The following is a 26,899-nucleotide window of genomic DNA, read 5'->3' as shown; positions in this document are numbered from 1 at the left end:
TCCCCAAGCCCCAGTACATGGTTGTATATCCTAGTTGTAAGTCCCTCTGGTTTGTCTCTGTGAGCCGCCACCACAGCATGGCTACTGACAGACAAGTGATGCGGTTCTGTGCCTGGGAACCGAACCTGGCCTGCCGAAGTGGAGCATGCCAAACTTTAACCACTAGGCCATCAGGGCTGGCTCTCTCTCATTTTAATTTTTCTTTGCAGATGACTGTTAATGTCAGTGTGTGGGGTGGCTGTGACTGAAAAAGTGGTCACAAAGCTCTCTTTTTTTTCTCTAGTTCAAAAATGGTGACAGTTCTTTAGTTTGGAATTCTTGCTATAGATAGGCCATAGAAGCAGAATGCTAACACTGGAAGGAAGTAGACAGCCTAAGTTACGGAGTTCCTTTCTTTTTAAACTAACATTTCTAGCAAGTGGTAAATTCCCTTTGTGGAAGTGTTTCTAGAATGTGTTCTCTTCAACCACAGAGAAGCAGAAGTTGGAGAGAAAATGGAGTTCAGTTGGCAAGAGTTGGCTGAGAGATGTCTGTTCTCCATCACTTTCGGGGGGAGTTAGTGGTACCTGTGATGACTAGGCTCAGAACCGTGATGGCTCTAGGCTACTGTAGGCAGTTCACAGACATGCTGGCCCTGAGGAGGGGGCGTTTTCCACAAGTGTGGGGATTCGATGCTGCCTAGGAGTTTAAGGTTCAGTTCTTCAGCAGTTCAACGAACACAACAAACATGGGTCAGTCCAGGTACTAAGTTCTGGGCTGCCTGCTGGATGCTGGGAGTGCAAAGATCAACATAACCTGGACTTTGCCCATAAGGACCTAATGATCTGTTAAGGGAGACGGATATGCAAATAAGAGATGACAGTACCATATACAGAGTAAGAGGGAGGCCGGGATGACCACCTCTGTCCTGGGGGTGAGGGGCTGTGTTCAGGGAGGGCTTTGTCAAGACCGTCTGATGGCGAGGGTTGGAGGAGTGGGAGTAGGAGGGCAGAGGCAGGATAGGGTGCCACAGGCAGAGGGGAACTCTGCTTCCGAAGGCTGCTGGTGGTTGGGGACAGGTTCATTTTGAATTCAGTAGGTAACGTTGAACTTGTGGTGGCCTGGCCCCCAAACATCTTATTTAATGAATTATGCTCACTAGGAGGACATTTTCCTAAAGGTTTCATAATGGACGGGTGTGCATTGGAGGGCAGTTTCTTGTGTGTTTTGCATGTACTCTGGGTTCTGGAAAATGATTCCTCAAAGTTGTAATGTGGAAGACAGAGTAGATGTCTTCAGAACTGTAAAAGCAGCATGCACTTTTTGTTGAGTGTGAGAAAAGAGCCTTCACTGACTGAGAACGTGCGCACCATCGGGAACCCTAGAGCTCCTCACCTTGCAGGAAAGAGCTGGGCTGCTGCGAGGGTGCTCCGCAGCATCGCATGGCTAGTCCACGGCAGTTTGCAGTCGGAGAGCGAGTCTCCCGAGGTGGGGTCCGAGCGTTCTCACTGCTGCACACGCTTCTCGCAGCAAGGCCAGGTGTTCCCAGGAAGAAGTTAATCTTCACCATGTTCATAGTTTTTACATGATGTTAGTCTGAGTGAGAATTGTGTCCTAGAGAATTGTATTAGTTATCAAGCTGTGTAACAAATTACCCAAATTACCTGATTTTGTAGCTTGGAACAGCGGTACTTATTGTCTCTCAGTTTCTGTGGGTCAGGTCTCCGGGCACAGCTTAGCTGGGTGCCTCTGCCTCAGGGTCTCTCGTGAGATTGCAGTTGGGGTGTCAGATGGAGCTGCAGTCCTCTCAGGGCTCAGCCAGGAGAGGATCTGCTTCCAAACGCATGCGCCTGGCTGTTGCAGGCATCAGGTGCTCGCTGGTTGTTGGCTGTGGACATGGTTCCTTGCCATCCCGCCTCTCCATAGGACAGCTGGCTTCCGCAAGAGCATGTGATCTGAGAGAGCAAGAGAGACCCACAAGATGGAAGCCACAGCCTGTGTATAACCTAAGTTCAGAAGTGACATTCTGTTGTTGCTGTTTGTTGGAACCAACTCCCTGAAATCCAGCACACACTCAAGGGGATGGTATCACACAAGAGTGCGAATACCTAGAGATAATGGGGGCTGTTTTGGAGACTGCCTACCACAGGCATTAGTTAAGAGTCTTTTGGGGGCTGGCCTGGTGGTGCAGCAGTTAAGTTTGCACATTCCTCTTCGGCAGCCTGGGGTTCGCCAGTTTGGATCCTGGGTACGGACATGGCACTGCTTGGCAAGCCATGCTGTGGTGGTGTCTCACATATAACATAGAGGAAGATGGGCACGGATGTTAGCTCAGGGCCAGTCTTCCCCAGCAAAAATGAGGAGGATTGGCAGCAGCTGTTAGCTCAGGGCTAATCTTCCTCAGAAAAAAAGAGTCTTTTGGTTGTGTGTAACGGAAGTCCACTGAAACTGTCTTGTACAAATTGAGTGGAGGGTGGGGAGTGGGGGAGGGAAGAGTTGTTAGAAGTATGCAAGGATATTGATAGAAAGCATGGGCAAGGAGCGTGCCTGAGTCTCCTGAGGATTGGAGCTGGAAGTTGGACAGCCTGTGGGAACTGCTGCAGTTGCCTCTTTCAGTGTTTTAAGTTCTCCTGTCTGTCTTAGTTGGTCTTATCATTCTTTCTGTCTCAAATTGATTTTTCCATAAATCTTTATTTTCTTTATAAAGTAGCTTGCCTTCTTTCCCTATACGTGATGGCAAATGGCTACCTCAATGTCCTCAGTCCTAGGACCACAAAAGGACCACAAAAGACCGCCTACAATCTCAGTGTTCCAATTCCTGGAGAAAGCGTTGAGTTCACCTAGCACAACTAAAGGGTTTGCTCTCCCTGTCAAAGGTGTCCAGTCACCTGTGGCAGGGTGAAAGTCAAGGTGAAGGTCAGGGTAAAGGTCAGGCTGAGGGTATGGACGTGACTGCAGATGCCTTGCCACAGTTTGCTGTGGGGCTGGAGACAAGGGATGAGGTTGGAGGGGGTAGCGAATGTTTGGGGGAAGCGAATTTCAGAGGAGGACACTTGGAAATAATTTTCTTGTGCATGTATTTTTTTTTGGCTGAGGAAGATTCACCCTGAGCTAACAACTGTTGCCAATCTTACTCTTTTTTGCTTGAGGAAGATTAGCCCTGAGCTAACATCTATGCCAGTCTTCCTCTATTTTGTATGTGGGTCACAGGCACAGCATGGCTGATGAGTGGTGTAGGTCTGCGCTGGGGATCCGAACCTGTGAACCTGGGTTGCTGAAGTGGAGTGTGCAAACTTAAACACTAGGCCACAGGGCTGGCCCCTCATATATGTATTTTTAAAATCTATATTTCAGTTTTTTTAACGGAATTCCCAATTATGGTAGACCTAAAGTGAATTAATTTGGGTAAAACTCAAGTTGGGGATAAGTTAGCAAACACTTTTGAAAAGAAGAACCTTAGTGGAAAAGCATGGTTATTTATTAAGAAATTTTAAATAATGTCTTTGAGACTTTTGTTAACATGAAAGCTGGAAAACTTACTGGTTATTAAAGTTACTATTTTTCTTTCTCTTTCTGATCTTGCTATAAGTTCCAGGTTTATCCACTTTTGAAAAAATGTTCTTATGCTGTGAACATCTGTCAAGTTTCCTATCTTAGATTTTTTTTTTAGCAGCTTATGTAACTTAAAATGAAATTAGCATTTCTGTTCTGAAACTGCCCATTTAGTGTCTTCCTTGACACTGTGCTTTTGGCTTTAATTGATTGCAATAAATTATAAAGATGCAAAGAAGGTTTTTATTGACATTTTTGCATGCTTGTTTACTTCCATAGCATTTTTAAATGATACTCACTTTGACTTGGCTGTGAGAAATTTTGTGTTATAAAGATAGAAACTGGAAGGCTCCGCTGGAGGAGTTTTCCTTTTGCTTTGTGGAGAAGTCGGTGGGCTAGTTGTGAGGTCTGTTCTTGGAGTTTGGTTTGAGCGGTCCAGTAGTAGCAGCAGTTAGTGCAGATTAGTATAAATACTTCAGATTGTACGTCTTCAGATGTTGTTGTGTTGGTCAGAAGCTGAGACTGGCGGAGTGGTCTCTGGGCATGGCCACATGGTGAACAGCTCTGTTGACAGCCCTCAGGTCCCTGAGTGGGGGAAGCTGGTGGTGTGTGGGTGGGAAGCGGGGGCGAGGCGGATGCGGGCCTGGGAGAGTGCCGCTGACGGGCTGGAGTCCTCTCATTCCAGCAGGGTTTGCTGGGTGACGCTCCTTTGGAAAAATCTACTCCCATTATTTAACCTAATGTGTCACTCACACAATACTCCGTTATTGTAGATTTAGATTTGGTAATAATACTGCCATTTCCTGTTGGAATCTGGCGGGGAAAGCCTGGATTGGAGTTGCAGAGAGCTCTGGGAGGGTGCAGCAAGTTTCTCCAGCTTCTTATTAGTTGCTTTTATGATTTATTCTCTTCAGTGTGTTTCTTCTTAAGATCCTGTCTTTCTCCCCTTGGCAGGTGTGGAGTTGAGCCTGTCACTGCCCTGCTTATCACCCTGTGAGGCTCCCGTCTGGTCAGACAGGCCCCTCCCCTTGCCCGCAGTCCTCAGTGTTTGTCCCCTGCCACTACACAGACCTCCCTTCTCCTGTTGGGACTCCAGCCACAAGGGCCTCGGGCTGTTTCTCTGCCTCCCAGCCTGTCCCTGCCTCAGGGTCTCTGCACCCCGTGCTCTCTGCCTTGCATGCTCCTCCCAGAGATGGTCTGGCATCCATGGTCACCTCCTCAGGGGTCTGTTCTGAGGACCACGATCCAGAGAGGGGGACCCTCCTGCCACCACTCCAGCCTCACTCTGTCACTGTACCTTATTTGCCTGTTTGGTGTGTGCTGCACTCCCCAAACTCCCCCAAGAATAAGCTTCATGAGGATGGGGACTGTGTCTGTCTTGCCCATCATGATGTCCCCATTACCTAGAACAGCACTTGGCTCACAGCATATGCTCAGTGAATACTGGAAAGAATAGAGATCCTGCATTCATTCAACATCTAACAAGCATTTCTTTGTATTTCTTGACCTCGGCATTTTTAAAGAGCACAGGCCAATTGTTTTGTAAAATATCCCTCAGTTTGGGATTCTCAGTGTCCTCTCTTGGTTAGAGACGGGGTGTGCATTTTTGGCAGAATACCACAGGAGGATGCATCCCATCGAGAGTCACGGGCTCCTGCTTCTCCCAGCGTTGGCGATGTTCTCTTACCGCTTGGTTAAGGGATGGGCGCGGCCAGGTTTCTTCAGGGTAATCTAGCTTTAGTTAGTGGTAATTAACAAATCGTTTGTGAGGAGATTGAGACTCTGTAAGTATCCTATTTCTTATCAAACTTTGACTCGCTGGTTGTAGTATCCGTTGATGATTTTCAGCTCCTGTTTTTGGTGGACGTTCTGTTGTAAGGAAGAGCTCTTCCATCTCCGCGTTTATGTATCTATCAGTATGGAGCTGCAGATTCTTATTTTATTCAACGAATTGTAGTCTGTTCTTTTTTGCTCAGAGTATCTCAGATCTGGTTGGTGGAATTCTCCCAGACTGGTTCCTTTTCAAGCTGTGTCCTCTAGATGCATCCTCACCGTTCCTCGAGCGCTTCCTTAATTTCTGGGGGGAATAGTGCTTTCTTCCCCTTAAGAAACGTGGATGTAATATTTTCCTTTACAGAACATCACAGTAACATCGGTAGCCAATCATGAAGCCTGAAAATGTGCCCTTAAACACGTCTCTCTCTCTCTTTTTTTTAAACTCACATGATTTTTTCTGCTGTTTCTGTAAGTCAAAGAGCAGCAGCTTGCCTGCGTATAGCTCAGGGAAAAAATAATGTTGTGCGAGACGGTCAGCAACATTTCCCGAGTACTGCCAGTGCATAAAGCATTCCACCTGGCTGGGAGAATTATAAAGGAACGCGGCAGTTGAGAGCGCCGCCTGCTCTCAGGGGTGGTGGTTTAGGGGACGAAGACTACTGTGCTGCGCGTTAGAACAAGCGAAGGCGAAAAGGTGAGTTCTGACACTGACAGTCTTCTGCTCACATGCAAAGCTGCCTTTTGGTTTGTAGCAGTCGTCAGTGTCGAGAGCTTGACACCATTTGTGACCGCTTCTTGTCAAGCTCACACACAAGACAAGGCCAGGCCGAGGCCTGACTTTGATCTGTAAAGATAAAACAAACCACTTTTAGGTTTAGGTGGTTGATTACCTACCCAGACAGAGGAAAGAAGAATGAGGCAAAGGTGCCAGCTTCTTGTCATCCTTGTTCAACATACCAAAAAGGGTGACACTGAAATACAAGAGGCCGATGACAATGTGAGTCATGGGATACTCCGCTGCCAAGAAGCCAGATCTAGACTGCAGCTAAGTGGGTTTCTATTCTGGAGCTGTGTTTGTGGTGGGTGGAGGAATGTGCAGAAAGCCCAATACCTCACCAGAACCCAGGAGGCGACAAGAGCCTCTCTCCTGACAGCCACCAGAGCAACAGGAAGGAGAGTGGGAGATGGCCTTTGTTGTGGCCTCATGTTTGTGTCCATGCTGAATGATGTGTGGAAATCCTAATGCCCAGTGTGATGGTGTTAGAAGGTGGGGCCTTTGGGAGGTTCTTAAGTCATGAGGGTGGCGCCCTCATGAATGGGATTAGTACCTTTTAAAAGACACTCCAGATAGTTCCCTAGCCCCTTCTATGTGAGGATACACTGAGAAATCTGCAACCCAGAAGAGGCCCTCACCCCACTGTGTTGGCATCCTGGTCTGACGCATCCAGCTTCTAGAACTGTGAGAAATAAATTCCTCTTGTTTTATAAGCTACCCAGCCTGTGGTATTTGATTATAGCTTCCCAAACGGCTAGACAGCCTCCTAGCAGCTCCTCTTGTGTTCCTGAAGGATCCTAAGGTATTCCTCCAAGACGGGTCCACTGTGGTCCCAGTGTTGCCTCCCTGCCCTGTTGGGATAAGTGGAGGGCCACTGGGGCACTGTGGCAGGCTGTTTGCCCACAGCTCTTTCAGTTGTGGTATAATCGATACCTCCACACGGAAATAGTCCTGTGGCCTCTGACTGTCGCTCACCAGCTGTTCTGCTCCCTGTTGTACTCTCCTGCCCGTCTGCACATCTGTTCTGTAATTAGCTGTTGTGTGAAGCAGATTGTTCTGGGGCCTTTTTTCTGTCTACCCTTCTCTTTATGTCCAGCCTGAACTCAGAGAAGGCATTGGGGTGAGAATCCGAGGTCAGGCTGTCCTTGATATATCCAGGGCCGCTGGACTTCTGCAGACATTGTCTCATTGTAGACAGCTGTGTTTCCGTAAATTGTGGTAAAATATACCTAACATGAAATGTACCATTTTTAGCTGTACAGTGCAGAGCCCTTAGATACATTCACATGTTGTGTAGCCATCACCGCCATCCGTCTCCAGAACTTTTTCATCTTTCCACGCTGAACCTCTGGACCATTGAATAACCCCCCATCACTCCCATCCCCCAGCAGACAACTTTCTGCTTTCCGTCTCTATGAATTTGACTTCTCTAGGTACTTCATATGAGTGGAATCATACAATATTTGTTCTTTGTGACTGGCTTATTTCACTTAGCATAATGTCTTTAAGGTTCCTCCATGTTGTAGCATCTATCCGAATTTCCTTTTTAAGGTTGAATAATACTCCATTGCATGTATATACCACATTTTGTTTATCCATTTATCTGTTGATAGACATTTGGGATGCTTCCACCTTGTAGCAGTTGTGGATAATGCTGCTGTGAACTTGGGGCTACACATATCTGTTTGAGTTCTTGCTTTCGATTCTTTTGGTTGTATGTCCAGAAATGGCATTTCTGGAAGGGTGTTTGTGTTTTGAAACTTAATTTTCTTTTTAAAGATCATCACCTGAGCTAATATCTGTTGCTAATCTTTTTTTTTTTTTTTCTCATTCTTCTCCCCAAAGCCCCCCAAGTACATAGTTGTATATTCTAGTTGTAGGTGCTTCTGATTCTACTATGTGGGACACCGCCTCAGAATGGCCTGATGAGTGGTGCCCTGTCCGTGCCTAGGATCCCAACCAGCAAAACCCTGGGCCACCGAAGCGGAGCACGCGAACTTGACTTGGCCACAGGGCTGGCCCCTGAAACTTAATTTTTGGTGAATCTGTGTTGTCACTTATTCGTAAATGTGATATGAATAAAATTGATCAAGAAGCTGGATTGCCAGGTCATATTTACCTTTATGAGGCTACAATGAATGATTGTATTTTTAAAGGCAATATTTATTTCCCTCCTTGATTATGGAAGCAATATATTCATTGTAGAAAATTTAGAAAAGTATATAGAAAGAAATCACCTATAATCCCACTATGCAGAGCAAGACTTGTTTTAAATATTTTACACTCATATTTTAATATGAACATATATAAGAACACCCTAATAGTGTGTTTATATATATATATGTATATGTATGATGTATATCTTTAAAAAGTTAAAAAATACTGGTCTGTGTATCAGAAAGCAAGCCTATTTGGTAGGAAATTACCAAAATGCAGGTATTTATTCATCAAATTATTTTCTCTCAGATATATGTGTTTATATACATACATGTGGATGTTTATTTCTTTCAAATTGGGATCATGCTCTAACTATGACTTTGTAATTTCCTTTTTCTCTTGTTATAAAATTAATACTTGTAAATAATCTAACATGATTGTTAATTACCATAGATTTTACTTATAAAGTATATCAGTTCTATAATTTAATCATGACAATACTAATTATCCTAGCATTAATTGAGTTCTTAGATTTAGATTTTGTGCTTTAGGTTTTTCCTTTTTTTAACTCAATAATATGACAGTATTTTGTTTGCTTGTCTTTAGGGGCGTTTCCTTAGGATAGATTTCTAAAAGACAATTTTTTGAGACAGAGGAATGAGACTTTTGAAACGTATTGAGTAGGCAGAAATAAAACAAACTACTGGATGTTATTTTTTAGGTATATGTGAGTGACTTGTAATATAGGTTTGAGAAATGACATTCTCTTCACTAGAATCTTCATTAACTCACTAAAAAAAATTGAGCATCTACAGAGGACTTAGACGTTGTATTAAGTACGTGGGTATTACGGAGATGTTCAGGACGTGGCTCTGACGCCCAGGTCCCTAACTTCTAATTGTGAGGATGAGAAGCATGCACGTTATCGTTTAAGGCAGTGTGTGATAAGTACTGTGTTAGTCGTTAGAAATATAGGTGCTAAAATCAAACCAGAAAGAGGACACCGTGTAAGATGTTGGAGATGAGAGAGATGACTTGGCCCAGGTGATCTGGGGCGGCTTCATGGAAGAGGTGGGCTGGGCTGGGTCTTTTGGGCGGGTTGTTCTTGTGACTAGAAGAACATAGAGAACATTTCAGGCAGGGCTTCTAGAGGTGGGGAAAGTATGGGGTTCATTTGGGTCATGGTAAATGGAATCAGTTTATTCAGAGAAGAGGGTAGAATAGTCCGGACAAGTCTTGGCCTCTTGCAGCCTAATGAGTTCATGTGATGTAGGGCCCTGAATGCCAAGTCGGGGAGAGTCAGGGTTTTGGGTAGTAGGCTCGTCTGATCAGAGTGCCCCGGGAAGAGTAATATTTTGGAGATATGAGAACTAGATGGGAGTGGGCAAGGACTGGAGCCGGTGGGATCAGTTGCACTGGCTCAGTGAGGAAGTCTGAGTGTGGGTGGGGTAGTAGATTGGGAAGAGAGGTACAGAAGCCAGCCTGCTGCTGTCACCCCCGCCCCCGACTCAGATGTGCGAATGTGCCACGACTACCCAGGCGGAGCGAAGGCTTTCACAGAAGTCTGTGTCCCCGCCCACCTGCCGCTGAGTGAGTGTGAAGGCTCTGCTGAAGGAGTGCGTGGAACAGCAGTCTAATTTTGTCCCTAAAGGTGTGGGAGAGAGGGAGGACTCAGAACTGAGCCTGAGTCTTTGGAGATGGGATGAGTGCTGTTTCAGTGAACAGGAATCAGAGAAGTGAGGAGGAAGAATTGGCTTTGAGGAGGAGAGGGTAAAATTTTGGGCTTTAGATAGGTTTATACAATCTTTCTCAATGTTAAGTGATAATGAGTTTTTCCACAATTGATTTTAATATATTCCTGTTGAGAATGTAATTTTCTAATTCTAGTAATGTGAAAAGATCTGAATGTTCTCCTCCCCAGATTGGTGTCAAAGAGATGATGGGGAGATCCAGTTTATAGTCAGTGTACTTGATGAGAATGTGTATTTACTGCAGCTTGTGGTGATTCGGGATCCTTTGATCTCATTTCTCATGTGACTTCTGGTATTTTAGCTCATAATTCACCATCCATCTGAACAAGAGAAGAGGCAAGCAAGCAGGGGTGAAGTTCAAGTACTCAGATTTAGCAAGAGTTTTCTGTTTGGTTATTCTTGTCTTTCAGTTAGTCAAGCCAGCATTGTTCTGCATCAACACCAGTAATAGAAAAGTGGCTGAGTTTTACATCCTGTGTGTCCCACATGTAAATAGATACACCAGAAGCTTGCTTTCTGACCACCAGACGCATGTTTTTAAATTGGTTGAAAATAATGTTATGCATTTAACTAATATAAAAATATGTTGTGGTGGGAGGGTCAGATTACCATTGGGATAATTTGAATTCATCATCATAGTCGTGCAAAATATTGAGATGACATATTTCTAAAGAATTTTGGAATCTTACGTCAGCTTTAATAGGAACATTACCTATGTTAGTGTGCTTATTAGGCATTTCACTTCTGTGAATTGTATGTTTTTATATTTCATTTTTTCCGGCTACTGTGTTAGTGTTTCTCCAAAAACTGGGGTTCCTTGTAGATTAACCTATAACTTTCTTATCATTATTGCAGTTTAAAAAATGATCTTCTTTTACAGATTGAGGTCTTTACCAAAGCACAGGCTGTATAAATCTGACTTGGGGAATCGTTCTGAGTGAGAACTGGGCCCTTGTTGAAATGTGGACGTTTCTATTGTGAGTTCTGTGAGTGCTGGGTTCAGCCCAGGACCATCGTGTGTGTCCTTTTGAAACTAGCCAGTTAGAACATGCTTTGGACATGAGCGCTTTGGAAGGTGGAAAATTCCAAATGCAAGTGAAAGGTTTTTATCCCTGGGCTTCATATTTACGGTCAGTTCTGTCTTAGACCTACCTGGTAATGTTTATTGAGCTGGTGAGGTTTATGCAGTATGAGTAAGATAGGTTATCTTTCTTGGAGGACATTGATTGTTTTCTCTGGAGGACATTTGAAGTTGGAAGCAAGAATAACATAAATTTGATACTCAGCTAGAAAAGAAAAAATGCAGATACATATTTATGTTTAACTTGTCCTCATAATGTAAAGACGTGTGTAGCAAAGAATCATAGCTTTTTTTACTGCAGCCTTAATATCTTAAAGTCAAAACAAAGCCTGGATTCATTTCTTCTGTGCTTAACAAATGAGGAGACATTTCTGTGCTTCCTGCTAGCAATTGAAAAAATGTCGAACTTCAGAAATAAAAAGCCACAGGAAGGTAAGTGACCAGAGCTGAAATTCTCCCTCATGTGTGTGCCGTCGGGGTTACCTGCTATTGGGTCACCTATTGCAAATTGAGGTGTTTTTGGTTCACTTCCCTGGGGAAGTTTTGAGGCTGTCAGTTCTCTTTTGCCCCTGTTAATCTTTGTACGGCTAGAAATGCCAGTTAAGTATAATATTAGGTGAAAATAAAATGATGATTAATCTGAATAGAAATCTTTAGTTAATAGTATTGATCCTAGTTTGGAAATTGTACTACAGCTGTGTAAGGTGTTAACCTTAGGGGGAGCTGGGTGAAGGGAATATGGGAACTCTGAACTACTTTTACAATTCTTCTGTAATCTGAAAATTATTTCAAAGTAAGTTTAAAATGATTAGACTGATTTATCAGCTAAAGAGTATTAGTGTATTACAAAACCAGGTAGGAGACATCTGTCTGTTGTCGGGAAGGGAAGAGATTCTCCTCTTCTTGGGTGATTGAATTCCTTGTTCTGTTCATTAACCTGAAACGCTGAGAGTGCTGTATCTCAGGAGGATGTGCTGCCGTGTTAGAGTGCGTTTGCTGAGTGTGGACTTGTTTCTCTTTCTGTGTTGTGTACCTGTATGTGTAGACGCGTGCACAGATAGGAGTCTGCACACACACATGCACTGAGTGCGTCTAAGTGAGGGCACTGGCTTTCTAAAGATATTCTAGAGTTTCATTTTAGCTTGTTACATACTTGTTTTCTTGATGGGATGGTGGCAGTCATTGCCTTTTGAGGATAAATTAGATTCTTTTATTTTGTGAAAAGCAGCATGTGATTTGGGGCTTCATGTATAAATTGAGTGATTAAACGCTTTGATACTGATTTGGAGCTACATTTAAGAAATGAGATTTCTTTGAAATGAACTGGCTCTGAATTTATTTCCAAAAAATAATACAGAAGTTTCTTTGTGCCGTGGATGTGTCACTGGAGTAAGCTTAGCACGTGTGGGTTTCTGCTTCAGAGGCTGTCCCTGAGCTGCGCCCAGTGCTGTGTCTCCTGGGAAGGAGGACCGGAGCTCTCTGAGCAGTGCTGTGCACGCCACGCTGTGGCTTCGTGTGGCCGCTCACCTGGAAGCGTGGGATTCTTCGTTAGTTAAACCTCATTTGTCAGCTTTTGGCCTACCCTTCTTTAGTTCTAGGGCAGTGCTCTCCAACAGAGCTTTCTGTGACGATGGCAAGGTTCCATGTCTGTGCTGTCCAGTGCTGGTCACTAGCCACATGTGGCTGCAGAGCACTTGAAATGTGGCTAGTGTGACCAAGGACCTGAATTTTAAATTTTATTGAATCGTAAAGAATTTAATTGTAGATAGTCATATGTGGGTAGTGGCTGTTAATTGCACAGCACAGATGTAGCTGTGTCATGGCTGGTTCCCTTGAGTGGTCTGCTTTGAGTGCCAGCTGAGGCATGAAAGAAGGGAGTGGGCATGGACCTTCACAGGGTAACTGAATTATCCATTGTTCGGTACAAAATCTCCACTGAAAGAGTTTTAACTGACTTGCTCTGGAAACAATATGCTACCATGTGGGCTCCTTGCCCTTGGAATATCGTATGTGGGAGGTACCTTTTGGGTACCATTTTAAAACAGTTTTTTTCACATAAACTTTTCCATGTCAATAAATGCATTTCTACCTCATTTTTAATCACTGCGTAGTATTGTATTTTATGGCTCTGCCATTGTTAACTAATCTCCTATTTATCCCTCTTTGTGTTACATACAATTTTTATATTACATTTAATTCTTAGAAGACTAATCATGTCCATGCATTTTGGGGTTACATCTTTGCTTTGTTCCTGAGGCAATTCCTAGGATTAGAATTTTTAGGTCAAAGGGTAGGATATATTTAGAGTTTTGTTTTGTTTAATGTATACGGCCAAAGTGCCCCCTGTTGCTCCCGCGCCCGGCCAAGGTTGTACCAGTTTATCCTGTAAATTGGCATTGGTGAAAGGTGTTCATGGGGGTGAGAAGGGTTGTGGGGGGTGTGTTTGCACAGAGGTGGCTTTGAGGTGGCGTCGCAGGCTCTGAAGTCTTTGGCTCGTCTGCTCTTTCTGCTCGGTTCAGGGCAGGTGGAGTGGCCCTGCGTGCGGCTTTGCTGTGTTGGCGTGGGGGTGAGGTCTTGAGGGGGCCTGCAGGCAGCGGGCTTCAAGCTCGTCGGCGTCTGCTCGGAGCCCTCGCCAGCGCGCTCCCTGCCTGAGGTGCTCACCTATGCCTCTTCCTGGGACCATGAGGCTGGAGCCTGGGCCTCTCCTCTCTGGGCTCAGGCCCAGGGGCTCTGGTGTCCCGTGTGGGCCTCAGCGCTGCTGCCCTCTCTGATGCCCAGGGCCTTCCAGCACGAGGGCGTGGTGGTCACGAGTCCCACAGGGCTTCTGCTGGACTCGGGCGGCCGTCTGTGGGCAGGGCTTCCAATCTGGCATCGAAAATAGGTGCTTATTTTACATTTGGGACAAAAAGAGGCCTTTTTTTCTTTCACACTTTTGTTAGAATGCTATCTTATCTTATTTTTGAAAAAGGTCTCAGGTTTAGAGGCTTCTTGAAAGAAATGGCCTGCATTATTTTTTGTTTATTTTTATTTTTAAAGACAATTTTTTAGAGCAATTTTAGGTTCACAGCAAAACAAGAGGAGACTACAGAGATTTCTTACAAACCTCCCCTGCCCCCACACATAGGTAGGCTCTCTCATTATTAACATTTCCCACCGGAGTGGTACATTTGTCACAGTAGATGAACCTACATTGATGCATCATCATTCAAAGTCCGCAGTTTACCCTAGGGTTCACCATTCTATGGATTTGGACAAATGTACAATGACGTGTATTCTTCATTATCATATCATATAGAGCATTTTCACTGTCCTAAAAATCCTGTGTTCCTCCTATTTGTTCCTCACCTCGACCCCAACTCCTGGCAACCACTCATCTTTTTACTGTCTTTTCCAGAATGTCATATAGTTGGAATCATATGATATAGCCTTTTCAGATTGGCTTCTTGCACTTAGTAATATGCATTTAAGATTCCTCCATGTCTTTTCATGGCTTCATGTACCACAATTTATCCATTCACCTACTGAAGGATATCTTGGTTGCTTCCAAGTTTTGGTAATTATGGATAAAAGTGCTATAAACATCTGCATGCAAGTTCTTGTGTGGACATAAGTTTTCAGTCCTTTATACCAAGGAGTATGATTGCTGGCTTGTATGGTAAGAGTCTCTTTAGTTTTCTAAGAAACCACCACATTGTCTTCCAACGTGGCTATACCATTTTGCGTTCGCACCAGCAGTGAATGAGTTCCTCCTGCTCCACGTCCTCACCAGCATTTGGTGTTGTCCGTGCTCGGATTTTGGCTATTCTGATAGGTGTGTAGTGGTATCTTATTGTTTTAATTTGCATTTCCCTGATGACATAAAATGTGGAGCATCTTTTCATATGCTCATTTGCCTGCATTTTTTTTTAAGTAATAATTTTAAAATCGTGTGGAAATGGACCTATACTAAAACATTAACCTGGGGCAGTGTATGACTGCTAGCAGGGAGACAGAATCCTCAAACTTTAGAATGGATGGTGGGAAGATCTTTTTCTTTCAACAGGTACTGAACTTTTGCAAAATGTAGGGCTTTATGTGGATGGGACTAACGTGACCTGCTTATCAGAGAATAGAGTTTATGTGGGAAATAAGATATACGATGGAAACTCACAAAACAGGAAGTCTTTATCATATAAGAAGGTGGAAGAGGCAGATGGGTGAATGTTTATGGAGCACCTGTTGAGTGCCTGGCACTGGGCATGCCTTATGTCCCTTCCTGAGTTTAGTGTAGCTGTCGAGGAAGGGCACAGCACCCATGGGCGGTGGTGGGTGAGTGTGCTGGCCGTGTGCCCCATACTGGAGGCGTAAGACCGTGGGCAGCATCAGTAGGAGGGGAGGGCTCAAGCTGAATCTTGGAGCCTAAGTGGAATTTTGGCGCAGAGGAGAGAATGAGCTTTCCGGGCCCAGAGGCTGATCTGAATCAGGCTTACCTCTCAGCTCTGGGAGGGCAGAGCCAAGTCCATCCTGCCCGCTGCCAGTGCTAGTAGATGCTCACCTAGTAGTAAGGGAATAAGTGGTGTGCAGTAGGCAGTCAGTAACTGTTTCTTGAAAAAAGTGAATTTGAAATGAGTGTTTCAGAGAGTAGGTAATTCTGGCCAATGTGCAGGTTCAAACAGAAGTGCCGAGAGAACCCTGGGGAGTCGCCGAGGCCGCTGGAAGGCTGGGGCGTCTGAGCGTTTTCTTAGGCAGTGAGGGAGCGTCCTTAGCAGGGTAGCAATGCGCTTGAGTTGGAGTTCTTAGGGCACTCACTGGGTGTTAGTGAGTAGGATATTTTGGAGGGGGAGGTAAAAACAGGGAAATCAGGTTCCCTGTCTGGAGACAGGGACCGTCCTAGTGCCCGTGTCTGTTCTTACTCTTCAAGTTACCACTGGAAGACAGGGAGACTGGAGGCCCAGGGCTGGGTCTCCTCAGTCTGGCTGCAGGTTGGAAGGCCTGCCCCACCTCGTGCTGGGGAGAGCTGGGCCTGCTACTCAACTTCCTTCAGCCTCAGTTTCCTCTTCTGTAAAATGGGGATAATAAAACTATCTACCTCATTGAGTTGTTATGGGATAAAGTGAAAGAAAAAGCTAAAGTGCTTGGTACAAAGTAGACCCTCAGTAAATATTAGTTATGAATGACATGACTAGGTAAAGGTTGTTTCTTGGGAGATACCATGGGCTCAGTCTCATGCATATTACGGAATAAAATGAACACTTTAAAACTTGGGACAGTTTAGACGTCTCTGGAATGCCATTCTGAAAGGGGCTGGCTTCGCAGAGGTGGCCTCCTCTCTAGATGTCATTCGGTTGGAGCGCGTCTTCCCGCCCTCGAGCAGTGTGGTCTGGAGGGGCAGGGTCGGCAGGGCACACCTGTTACACGTGTGTCTCCCTGGACACCTTCACGGGTCTGCAATTTGAAGGGAATTTCCCTAAGCCAGAAAAAGGCCTGCCTGAGTGACCAGAAGTCACAGATTTCATTTAACAAAACCTCCTCTCAGGGAACCTCTCATTGTCCCCATCTCCCGAGTAAGGAGGTTCACACACATGGTCACACACACATCCCCACTCTCCCACCCCCTTTTCAAAACTTTGGAGTATAGGTGCTGGTTTAAAGTGCTTGGTTAATACTTAGACGGAAGGCCATGAGTCATTGTTTATCAGTGCGAGGAAAGGGGTAAAAGTATCAGAAGAGTCGGTTCAGGTGCATGTGCTGAGGAAGCTCTTGACGGTGAGAGAGGACGGAGTCTGGAACTGCTGACAGAGGCTGCGGATCGTCTTGCCTTGAGGCTGTCACAGCGGAGAGAACTGCTGCTTGGGAAGGCGGCCCTGCAGGGAAGGCACCGCGCAGAAGCTGGGAGGCCCGGGGTGGTGTTCGCTCAGTCTTTAGCGGCGTGACCTTGGGTGGGTCTCGTCCAGTTCCTGGGCATCAGGTTTTCATCCTTATCTCTAACACTGATTTGCAGATTATGTCCCTCTATTTTTCATTTGCAGGAGCTTCTCTGCCAGAAAAATGGAGTACTCATAGTCTTTTCCTAATTTGCAAAAAAAAAGAGCTTTTTACGTTGAATTGATAAGCTTTTCTTTTCTTTCTTTCTTTCTTTTTGTCCCTATATTGCTAATTTATTGTAAAAGGGTACAACTCAGGGATAGCCAGGTGGAAGAGATGCACAGGGCAAGGTATGGGAAAAGGGCGCAGAGCTTACACACCCTCTCTGGGTGCCCTGCTCTCCCCACATCTCCATGTGTTCACAACCCTGAAGCTCTCTGAACCGTCTCCGGTTTGCTTTTTATGGCTTCATTGCCTAGACATGATTGATTAAATCATCGGGGTTTGCTTTTTATGGCTTCATTGCCTAGACGTGATTGATTGAATCATTGGCCATTGACGATAATCTGCAGCCCCTCTCCCCTCCCCGGGGCTCTGGGGTGGGACTGAAAGTTCCAGCCTCTCATCACGTGGCTGGTTCTCCAGGCAAACTGATGAGCTTTTCTGTGTTCTGAGTTTTTCTTATATAAAATTGTCTTCAACTTTTTTGCTTCTCTTCATCTCCTACCCGGCGTTCGTATATATGTGCTTGTTACTTTCATGGGGATGGTAGACCATGGGTGTCCTCCTACACTCTGTTCCCTCGTTGTAGGCATAGCTCTGCTGGGGAGACTGCTCCCAGGTTTGGGGGCCCCGTCCACATCCCATTGTGTGAGTTTCAGCGTGCTGTCTGGAGATGGGCTGATGCTGCCCTCTAGCTCCACACTGCCCTGCGGGTTGGGGCAGGCCTGCTGGGGGCACGGGGAGTGCCTGCTCACTTGGGAGTAAGGGAGCTGTTTGATGGAAAGAGTCATAAAATCATAGATTTTAGATCCTCAGGGTGCCTCAGAGATCATCTTACTCAACTCTCCTTAACTGAGGCCGAGAATTCTCTGAGGTCACAGAGCTGGTGAAAAGCTAAATAGCTGGGCTGAACGAGCAGATTTGCAGACTCCAAGCTGCTGTGCTTTCCATTACTGAGCTCTGGATCTTATCACTGTTCTATTCAGAAGTCGTCCAGTGTTCTCCACTTTGCCAGGGTACAGGAAGGAGCTGCTGGGGCCTGCCTGTTATCTTGAGGAAGTCCCCGCTGCTCTGACATCATGGAGATCCACCCAGCGTGCTTTGAGGAAGTAGCCCTGTGCCAAACGTGAAAAACAGTCTGGACCAGTACGTTATCAGGCAGCACGGCCATGCAGTGTGTTGTGATGAGTTAAGAGTATGTGAGGTGCTGTGACTGTGTGGGATCTGACTTCCACTCGGGGCGTGTCAGTGGGATAGAGGGCCAGAGCAGGACAGATGCACCTGGACCGATCCCGCGGACTCCTTAGCACCGTGTTGCATCCCACCAGAGGCCTTGGCCAACTGCTGAGGGTGTGAACGTTGTCTGGTGTGAGGGGTAGATTTAGTCACATTCGCAGAGCCAAAGCTAGCAGCTCAGCAGAGTTTAGGGAGGCTGTGGTCTCTGGCAAGACGCATACAGAACTGTTTCTGTAATCCCTGAAAACTTGGATTCTTGCTTTCAGAAAACAGAGGAAATTCCAATCAATTTCTTATGGGAGAGAATTATGAAAATATGAATTAAGATTTCATAATATGAATTATGAAAATATGAATACGAATTTATATAAGAATATAAATTCTTGACTTAATATACCCTTTTGTGAAAACTGCTCTGTTGGGCTTTCCCCTGTGAAGTTTATCTTGCCTGAGATTTTCATAGGATTTTTATCAGTGTGCTGAACCAACGCTTAGGTGAGCTGAAGATATATAAAAATTTGCGCTTGATATGTGTTTCTGACATTAAGCTTACTAATAAGTAATTGAGTATTCTGCTTCTGCACATTATCACGTATGTGTTTCGTAAGTTGGACCTCAGAAAATGAATATTTTTATTAGATGAGAGGTGATCAGGTATCTTAATGAAGTGCATTTGAATTCTGACCTGTGTAAAACTTCGCAACCACTTTTAAGAACGTTTAAAGTGTGACCTGTACACTTATCTGCATCAAAATTACCTGGATGGCTGTTTGAAAATACGGTTTTCTGAATCAGAATTTGCAGGGACGGGCCTATGCATTTTTAGTAACTCACCCAGAGGCTTTGCCCTGAAGCTTTAGCTCAGACCGGCCTCACAGCACCCACATTCTCATTGCCCAGGGTGTGTGCTCACAGGGAGCAGAGACCGTTTGTGACCCCACCCATGTGCCTGGACGTGTATGTGCGTTTGCTCTGTGCCTGGAAGCGGGCTAGGTATGAAGCCTGACTCGAACATGGTGATTAGAAGCTTAGCTAATTACAGACCTTGGATGATGATGAGGAGGAGCCTGTGGCTGTGTTTTTACTGCTGTCCAGTTTCTCCAGAGACGGGGCCAGGTACCGGGAAGTATTCGTTCTTTCCCTGTTGCTGTTCTTCCTGTGGTCAACTGCTTCCTCTCTCATCTTGGAAAGAAGCTCTTACACCCTGTTCATTGTTGGCTGTCTATTAATTAGGTAGCTTATTTCACTTGCTGTTCCATGAGGTTTTTTTTAAAAAAGGCTGGATTTCTTTTCCTGTCTTCCGCACTTAGCCTGGGTCCCTTCCAAGCTGGGACTGCCGTGGGTGATGTAGTCATAACCACTGTCCAGCCCCCTGTGGGGACACAGGAGGAACGTGGTGCCTGTTCAGTGACGGGCCGATGGGTGAGAGGGCCTGGACAGCTCCTGCTCGTTGTTCTTTCAGGTCAGCCCCTCGGAGGACCTCGCTTCCTCTCGATTTCCACTGTTGCCATTCTGGTTCCTGCCTTTATTTCCCAAGGCTGGGCTCAATAAGGGGTCTTCCCTGCCTCCGCCTCTGCGTTTAGATCCTTCTTCACAGTCTTGCCTGCTGACCTTCTGCAGACTTTGAGCAAGTCACTTGCCCCCTCAGTGACCGTCACTGGCTCCCCCTTGCCTGAGGCCCTCTGCAGTCTCACTTCTGTCTACCTCTCTAAACAAGTCTGTACCAGGTGCTGACAGGTGTTTTCATCCTCCCTACAGTTTAAACGTGGGCCTTGGGCTGAGGAGATCAGGACAGGGCAGAGATGTTGTCGTTATCCCCGTGGCACCGGCAGCTGAGCACAGGATGGGAAGGCCTGGGACAGGACCTGGGAACACAGTAGCTGTGTTTGGAAGGCAGGGAGAGGAGCGAGAAACAGAGGATGGTCGGAGAGTTAAGACAGGAGCCAGGAGAGACAGCCACGAAAGTCAGAGAGGGAAAGAACTTCACGATGAAGAGGATGATCACGAGCGTTAAGTTGGTGAAGACTGAGTAAATTCCACTGTGTTTGATGAGTTATTGACGGCAGTTTGTTGTGTTCCTTGAAGATTTCAGTGGGAACAGAAGCTAAATTACTACATTCAAGGCCACAAAGGGTGCAACAATGAGAGCAGGCCAGTCATTTGTGAAATTTGGAAGTGAAAAGGCGTTTTATTTTTTTCCCAAATGGGAGATGCTTATGTGTTTTGAAGGCTCAGAGGATGGAGCAGTATAGAGGGAAAGACTCAGAATGGTTTACAGAGCCAACCTGGAGGAGGAGGGCAAGATGGGGGCCTCCCGGGGACCCCGTTAACCCTGACAGTGAGGAAGGAGGAGGGGCTGGGAGGCCCGTGGAGCCACCGCGCTCACGTCGCTGCATTTCTTACTGTCACGTGGGAGAGGAACCTTCCTTGTTGGCCGTGCGCTCCGGGTGGCTTGAATTGATTCTGCGAAGATTCGTCTTCCAAAAGCCCCTCCTGTGTTACCTTCCTCTTCTCTGTACAAACCTCAGGCGACTCGCTGAGTCTGGTTCAGCCCCAGTGCCTCCATGGCCTGCGAAGGTGGCCCTGGCCTGCCGGCTCTCAGCTTTCTGTTTGCCCTCAGGATGTTCCCTTTGTTGTCCCCCCGTCCGTGCGTTGCGGGCTCCTGCTTTTGCCGGGAGTTGCCCTTCCTGCTGCGCCTTCCTCCTCTTTCACTAGGGTTAGTGAAGTGTATCTCATCTCACAGGGAATTGAAACACATTGCTTAAAATTATGATTATTTTTATTTCCTCTGCTAGGTTATAAACTGAAAGGATTTTTAAATCCAGGAATAATTGTAAGTATAATAAAATGTAATAAAACTTACGTAAGTCTCAGAGGACAAGCCTGAGTCGGGCCCCCCTGACTTTGACTCTTGGCTTTGCTTCCCACTTGGGTGTGGTGTGGGCTGGTTACATCCTGTCCCTTTGTTAGTGTACAAAGTGGGGGTAATGAAAGCTTCCTTTCAGGGATGTGGGGCCCAGGCCTGGTGCGAAGGGAGTGACCACTGTCATCTGTCTTGGCCTCTTTGCTCTGCAGCGGTGTGTGGTTGGGTATTGCGAGGGTGGTGAAGATGGGGAGAGTGGACCAGCGTGCCCTCCCTGGTTGTGCTGATCACAGGGACGGTGTGTCTTACTTTGTCCTCCCGTCCCAGCAGCTCTGTATAGGACAGTGTATTACACACGTGAGTGCCTCTTAGGACTGTAGCAACTTGTTTTCTGAGGTGCTCTATGCCAATAACGGTTTCACTTTTTGCGTAGTGGTTGCATAGAAGGAAATATTTATTCTAGGAAAGTAATGCCCACGTGGTCGATAGTATCATTTTGTTTTTGTTTTTGTGATTGGTGGCTCATTGGAAATAGCACATAATTTGATGTTTCGAACATTTATAGCAAGAGGTGCAGCTTATAAAATTAAAGGTTCCCCAGTTAAGATCCCTCTGCTTTGTGTCTGTCCACATACGGACTGCGGGCATATTGAGTGATGTGTCTTTCGGCCCTTTTCTTCTCAGAACAAGGGCTGAGCTTAGAAGTTTTCGTAGGGCAGCTGTGTGACATGTACATGCATATAGCTTATGAAACCAGAGATGGAATAGTACCACGGGGCTAATTTTTTTCTTATTAATTTTTAATGCATTTGACATTGTTCCTGAGTAGCTGATCCTTCCATTTTCTCAGTAGGAATACAAATGTCTCCTAAAAGAGAAACAGGAAAAGAAGCTTGCTCTGTGCGAACTCAGCAAACCAATGTAAATGTTTTAGCAGAGTGCTCTGGTGATCCTGGTAGCCAGTCACATGGGTTATTTCTCATCTACCTTTATGGTAGATGAGTTCACATTAATTTTTAGTGCTGTAAAATATGTCTTCCGACACAGAGACTAGTGACAAATGACACTTTCAACCAGGAGATTGTGTTGAGAGGTATTGCAGCTGCAGGCGGGGAGCTGTTTCGAGTGGAGCCAGTTGAAAGAATCCCGTGGAATGGTGATGCAGCTTTCATCTTTGTGAACTTGGTTTGTCAGATAAGCATTCTCAAACAGTTTGTATTCATGGCATATTAGAGGTCCTAATACGTGTGTCTCGGAAAAATAGGCAAGTATGCCAAAGATAACACTGACGAAACAGGGGGAAAGTGAAGGCCTCGCCCGCGGAAGAGATCTGGATTATTAAACCAGGATGCAGAGGAGACAAAAGCATAGTGTCAACGCTGGTTATGAAGCGGTGCTGAGCAGGTCTCTGATACCTGTCATGTGACAGAAAAAGGGCTCAAGAATAAGGGTTCAGACTATAAAAAGCATGTTGAGAAGCTCAAGGGGAAGAGTGTGGACAGGCCAGTGCCTCTTTCTTATGGAAGGAGAGAGGAAGAGGGGAGGTGGGAATCTTAGAAAGAATGATTGCTGGGGAAAAAAGGGATTTACGCTGCGTTAGTTTCCTGTTGTTGCCGTAACAGCTTACCACAGACTCAGTGGCTGACAGCAACACAGGATGGTCCGAGTGGCCGGGCCCTCTGCACGAATTACTCTGTTTTCGGGCTGTGTTCCCTTTTGGAGGCTCGAGGGGAGAACTCATTCTTTGCCTTTTCCTGCTTCTGGAAGTTGCTCACATCTCTTGACTTTAGGCCCCTTTCCCTGTCTTTGAAGTCGGCAGCGGTGGCTGAGTATTTTCACATCTCCAGTCCACAAGTCAGTGGACTTCCTCTTCTGCCTCCCTCCTCGCTTTTAGGGACCCTTGTGATTACGTTGGACCCATCCGTAAAATGTAGGCTGCCCTCCCTATGTTACAGTCTGCCGATTGGTGACTTTAATTCTATGTGCAACCCTTGCATCTGAAAATTTATTCCTCTTTTTAATTTATGTAAATTTTTGTACGCAACTCTCCAGTCTTTAAGAGATGACAACAAATTCTGGTTTTCTACTGTTAACATGAGAATATTAGGCCCAGGCAATGCATCTTGTGTGAGGAAAATAAAGTGCTACAGTACACTTAAAAAAGAAAAGAGAGAGACAGTAAATAGATTTTTTTTGATTTATCTGTTCCTAGAATGTGAACAACACAATGGAAGCTGAAACACTAAATACAGTTAAGAAGGCATTTTTGCAGAGCAAGTTTATAGAGTAATGGTCTTTTAAAATTTCCACTTGATGTTTCCAATTTTATGAGTGATTCGTTATGTCACCATATTAAGCCAATTCACTTAACTACACGCAGTAGGAATCACTTCAGAAATTCCTTGGAAAAGATGACAGAAACTCTAGATTTGAAAAGCAACTAGTCTTTGCAAAGCACTTCTCCAGACTTGGAATATATGACGCTCTCTGTCAATTCCCAGCCCTCCTAGGCTAGGAGACTGCCTGCGTGTGTAGCCATGCTGTCTTAGTCCAGGTTAGCATTAAGGTAGAAATCTGGAATGATTGCATTGTTGCTGAGCGTTGTCAGTATTTCTCCTAGGCACCCTTTAGGCTACACCTCCTCCCTTTTTTTTAAAGATTGGCACTCAGCTGACATCTGTTGCCAGTCTGCTGCTTCTTTTTTTCTTCTTCTCCCTAGAGCCCCCAGGACATAGTTGTATGTTCTAGTTGTGAGTGCCCCTGGTGCACCTCACTGTTTCACTTCCCTTATAATACGGGGTCCCCTACAGCTGTCGCCGTGGAAGGAAATATATTCCTAGATTAGGATATGGACACCTTTGATGGTAATTATTCCCTCTGCCACATAAACCCTGCGATTTTTTTACTTTTATTCCAGTTAAAATTTACATAAAGAAAACGTGCTTTTGGGTTGTGTTAACGTAAAGCACATTCTTAATTTTGTGACTGTACTCAGAGGTCACTGTTTTTCAGTATTCCAAGCGCTGAGGAGTATTTGAATTTTATTAGGGTACTCAAATTCGGGGGAAACTATTCTCTCCAAAAATCACCGGAGACCTGCTTTCAGTAGTATTGGGCCTTAGTTTTTGCTGCTTCACAGGTGTAATAAATATTGCAAAACTTCAGTTAGAATCTACCCTTGGAGTTCTGGAGCAGCACTGAATCTTACAAGTAGTTGAGAGAAATTGTATTTGTAGGTGAAGAAACAAGTTCTCTGACTATGACGGGTACGTGGAGAGGAAGGCGCATGAGTGCGGAAAGCCCAGCGCCCTGTTTGCCGTGGAGGGCTGTGGCAGGCAGTCTTTATGGAAGGCTAGGGAGCACAGCAGCCACCCATCTGTCAGGTGTCAGGTGGCTGCGTGTTGCTGGGATGCTGAAAGCTGTGCCACCAGCGTTTCCAACACTAGCACGGTCCCCCATGGTGGACAGGTTTCAGCAGGGCTTCTAGACTGAGACAGAGTAGGAAGAAAGACCTGGCCACCCACTTCTGAAAGCATTGGCCATGAACGCCATGTGAATAGCAGTAGAGCATGTCTGATACAGGCCGGAAGGTGAGAGGATGGCGCAGAAGGATGGGGCAGGTTCCGCTCTGCTGTCCACAGGGCGCTAGGAGCCAGAATCCACGGCACTAACAGCAAAAGGAGCCCACTAGAGATAGTGGGAGAAAAAGAGACACTGAGGATGAAAGTAAAGGCGAGGCGAGAGAGCAGAATGGTGGGGTCATTGTGGGGTGATTTTTGAGTCTGTCTCTGCAGGTCTGAGCTGTGGTGTACGTTATGACCTCACTGAGCACAGGGACTTCTATCTCAGTATCCCCTCAGATTAGCATAGCAGTTCTCAAACTTTTTGGTCTCGACCCCATTTACAGTGTTAAAAATTATTGAAACCCACATACATTGTTGATGGGAATGTAAAATGGTGCAGCCACTGTGGAAAATAATTTGGCAGTTCTTCAAAAAATTAAACTAGAGTTACCATCAATTCCACTCCTAGGTATATGCTGGAGAGAATTGAAAAAATATATTCGTACAAAACTTGTACACAGATGTACATAACAGCATTAATTTAATAGCCAAAAAGTGGGAACAACCCAGATGTCCATCACTAGATGAATGGATCAACAAAATGTGATATCTCTATACACATGGAATATTATTTAACTATAAAACATCGTGAAGTACTCACATGCTGCAACATGGATGACTCTTGAAAACATTATGCTGTGTGAAAAAAGTCAGTCATAAAAGGCCACATATTGTATAATTCCATTCATATGAATTATCTGCAATAGACAAATCCATAGAGACAGAAAGTAGGTTATTGGTTCCCAGGGGATGGAGAGATAGGAGAATGGCAGTGACTGCTAATGGGTATGGACTTTCTTTTTAGGGTGATAAAGATGTTCTGGAATTGGATAATGCTGATGGTTGTACAACCTTGTGGATATATGAAAAACCACTGAATTCTTAAGTGGTAAATTTTATGGTGTGTGAATTAATATCTCAATAAAAGAATGCTGCACACCCCAAAGAGATTTTGTGTATAGATATTTATATTAGAAATTAAAATTGATAATTTAAAAATAAATTGTTTTAAAATAACATTATAGTATACCCATTGTATATTACTAATGTAAATAACGTTTTTTACAAAAAAAAACTAAAGTCTCCAAAACAGAAAATTTGGTAAGAAGAGTAGTATTGTTTTAAATTTTTTACTATGTCTTTAATATCTCGCTAATAGAAGGCAGCTAGAATCTCACATGTGCTTCTGTAGTCGATCTTTTGTGATATGTTGCTTTGGTTGAAGTATATAAAGAAAATCCAGCCTTACACAGATGTGGTTGGAAAAAAGAAGAGTAATTTTCCTTTTTTCCTTTTGTTAAAATTTTATTTATTTTTCCAGTTTTGTTCAGATACAATTGACATACAGCACAGTGCAGTTTAAGGTGTGCCGCATGGTGACTTGACTTACATATACTGTGAAATGATTACCACAATAATTTTAGTTTAACATCCATCATCTTATATAGATACAAAAAGAAAAAAAGAAAAATAATGTTTTCTTTGCTTGTGATGAGCAGTTTTAGGAATCACTCTCAGCAGCTGTCCAGTGCACCACACAGCAGTGTTAGCTGGTCACCATGCTGCACACGACATCCCCAGGCCTTGGTTAGCTTAAAACTGGGAGTTTGCACCTTTGACCACCTTCATACAGTTCCCCACTGCCCATCCTGGCCTCTGGTAACCACAAATCTGATCTTTTTCTATGATTTTGTTTGTTTTTAGATTCCACACATAGGTGAGATCATACAGTATGTGTCTTTCTCCCTCTGACTTATTTCAGCTAGCATAATGCCCTCAAGATCTGTCCACGTCGTCACAAAAGAAATTTCCTTCTTTTTTTATGGCTGAATAATATTCATATATGCCACAACTTCTTCATCTGTCAGTGGACACTTAGGTTGTTTCCATGCATTGGCTGTTGGAAACAATGCTACTGTGAACATGGGGGGGCAGATGTCTCTTTGATGCAGGGTTTTTACTTTGCACATATACCCAGAAGTGGAAGAGCTGGATCATATGGTGATTCTATTTTTAATTTTTTTGTGGAACCTCCATACT

At 44.9% G+C, this 26,899-nt stretch overlaps 1 protein-coding gene across 12 annotated transcripts in view; it reads left to right on the top strand.

Moving 5' to 3' along the window:
- The window catches only part of CCNY (cyclin Y), a 318,347-nt gene that overhangs the window by 123,293 nt on the left and 168,155 nt on the right, over positions 1 to 26,899 (top strand). Inside the window, exon 1 of one of the 12 annotated variants that reach the window (XM_008537142.2) lies at positions 9,870 to 11,503. The exons of 10 other annotated variants lie outside the window; for them this stretch is intronic. In XM_008537142.2, coding sequence (XP_008535364.1) covers positions 11,470 to 11,503 — 34 coding nt within the window. In that variant the 5' untranslated portion in view covers positions 9,870 to 11,469. Of the gene's footprint in view, positions 1 to 9,869; positions 11,504 to 19,333; positions 19,490 to 26,899 lie in introns of those variants that run through there. One more of the 12 variants, XM_070601612.1, reaches the window with a different exon arrangement.

The sequence above is a fragment of the Equus przewalskii genome, chromosome 30, assembly GCF_037783145.1.
Source record: "Equus przewalskii isolate Varuska chromosome 30, EquPr2, whole genome shotgun sequence".
Lineage (NCBI taxonomy): Eukaryota > Metazoa > Chordata > Mammalia > Perissodactyla > Equidae > Equus > Equus przewalskii.
The sequence above is the reverse complement of the archived record's forward strand: the minus strand, read 5'-3'. Positions and strand labels throughout refer to the sequence as shown.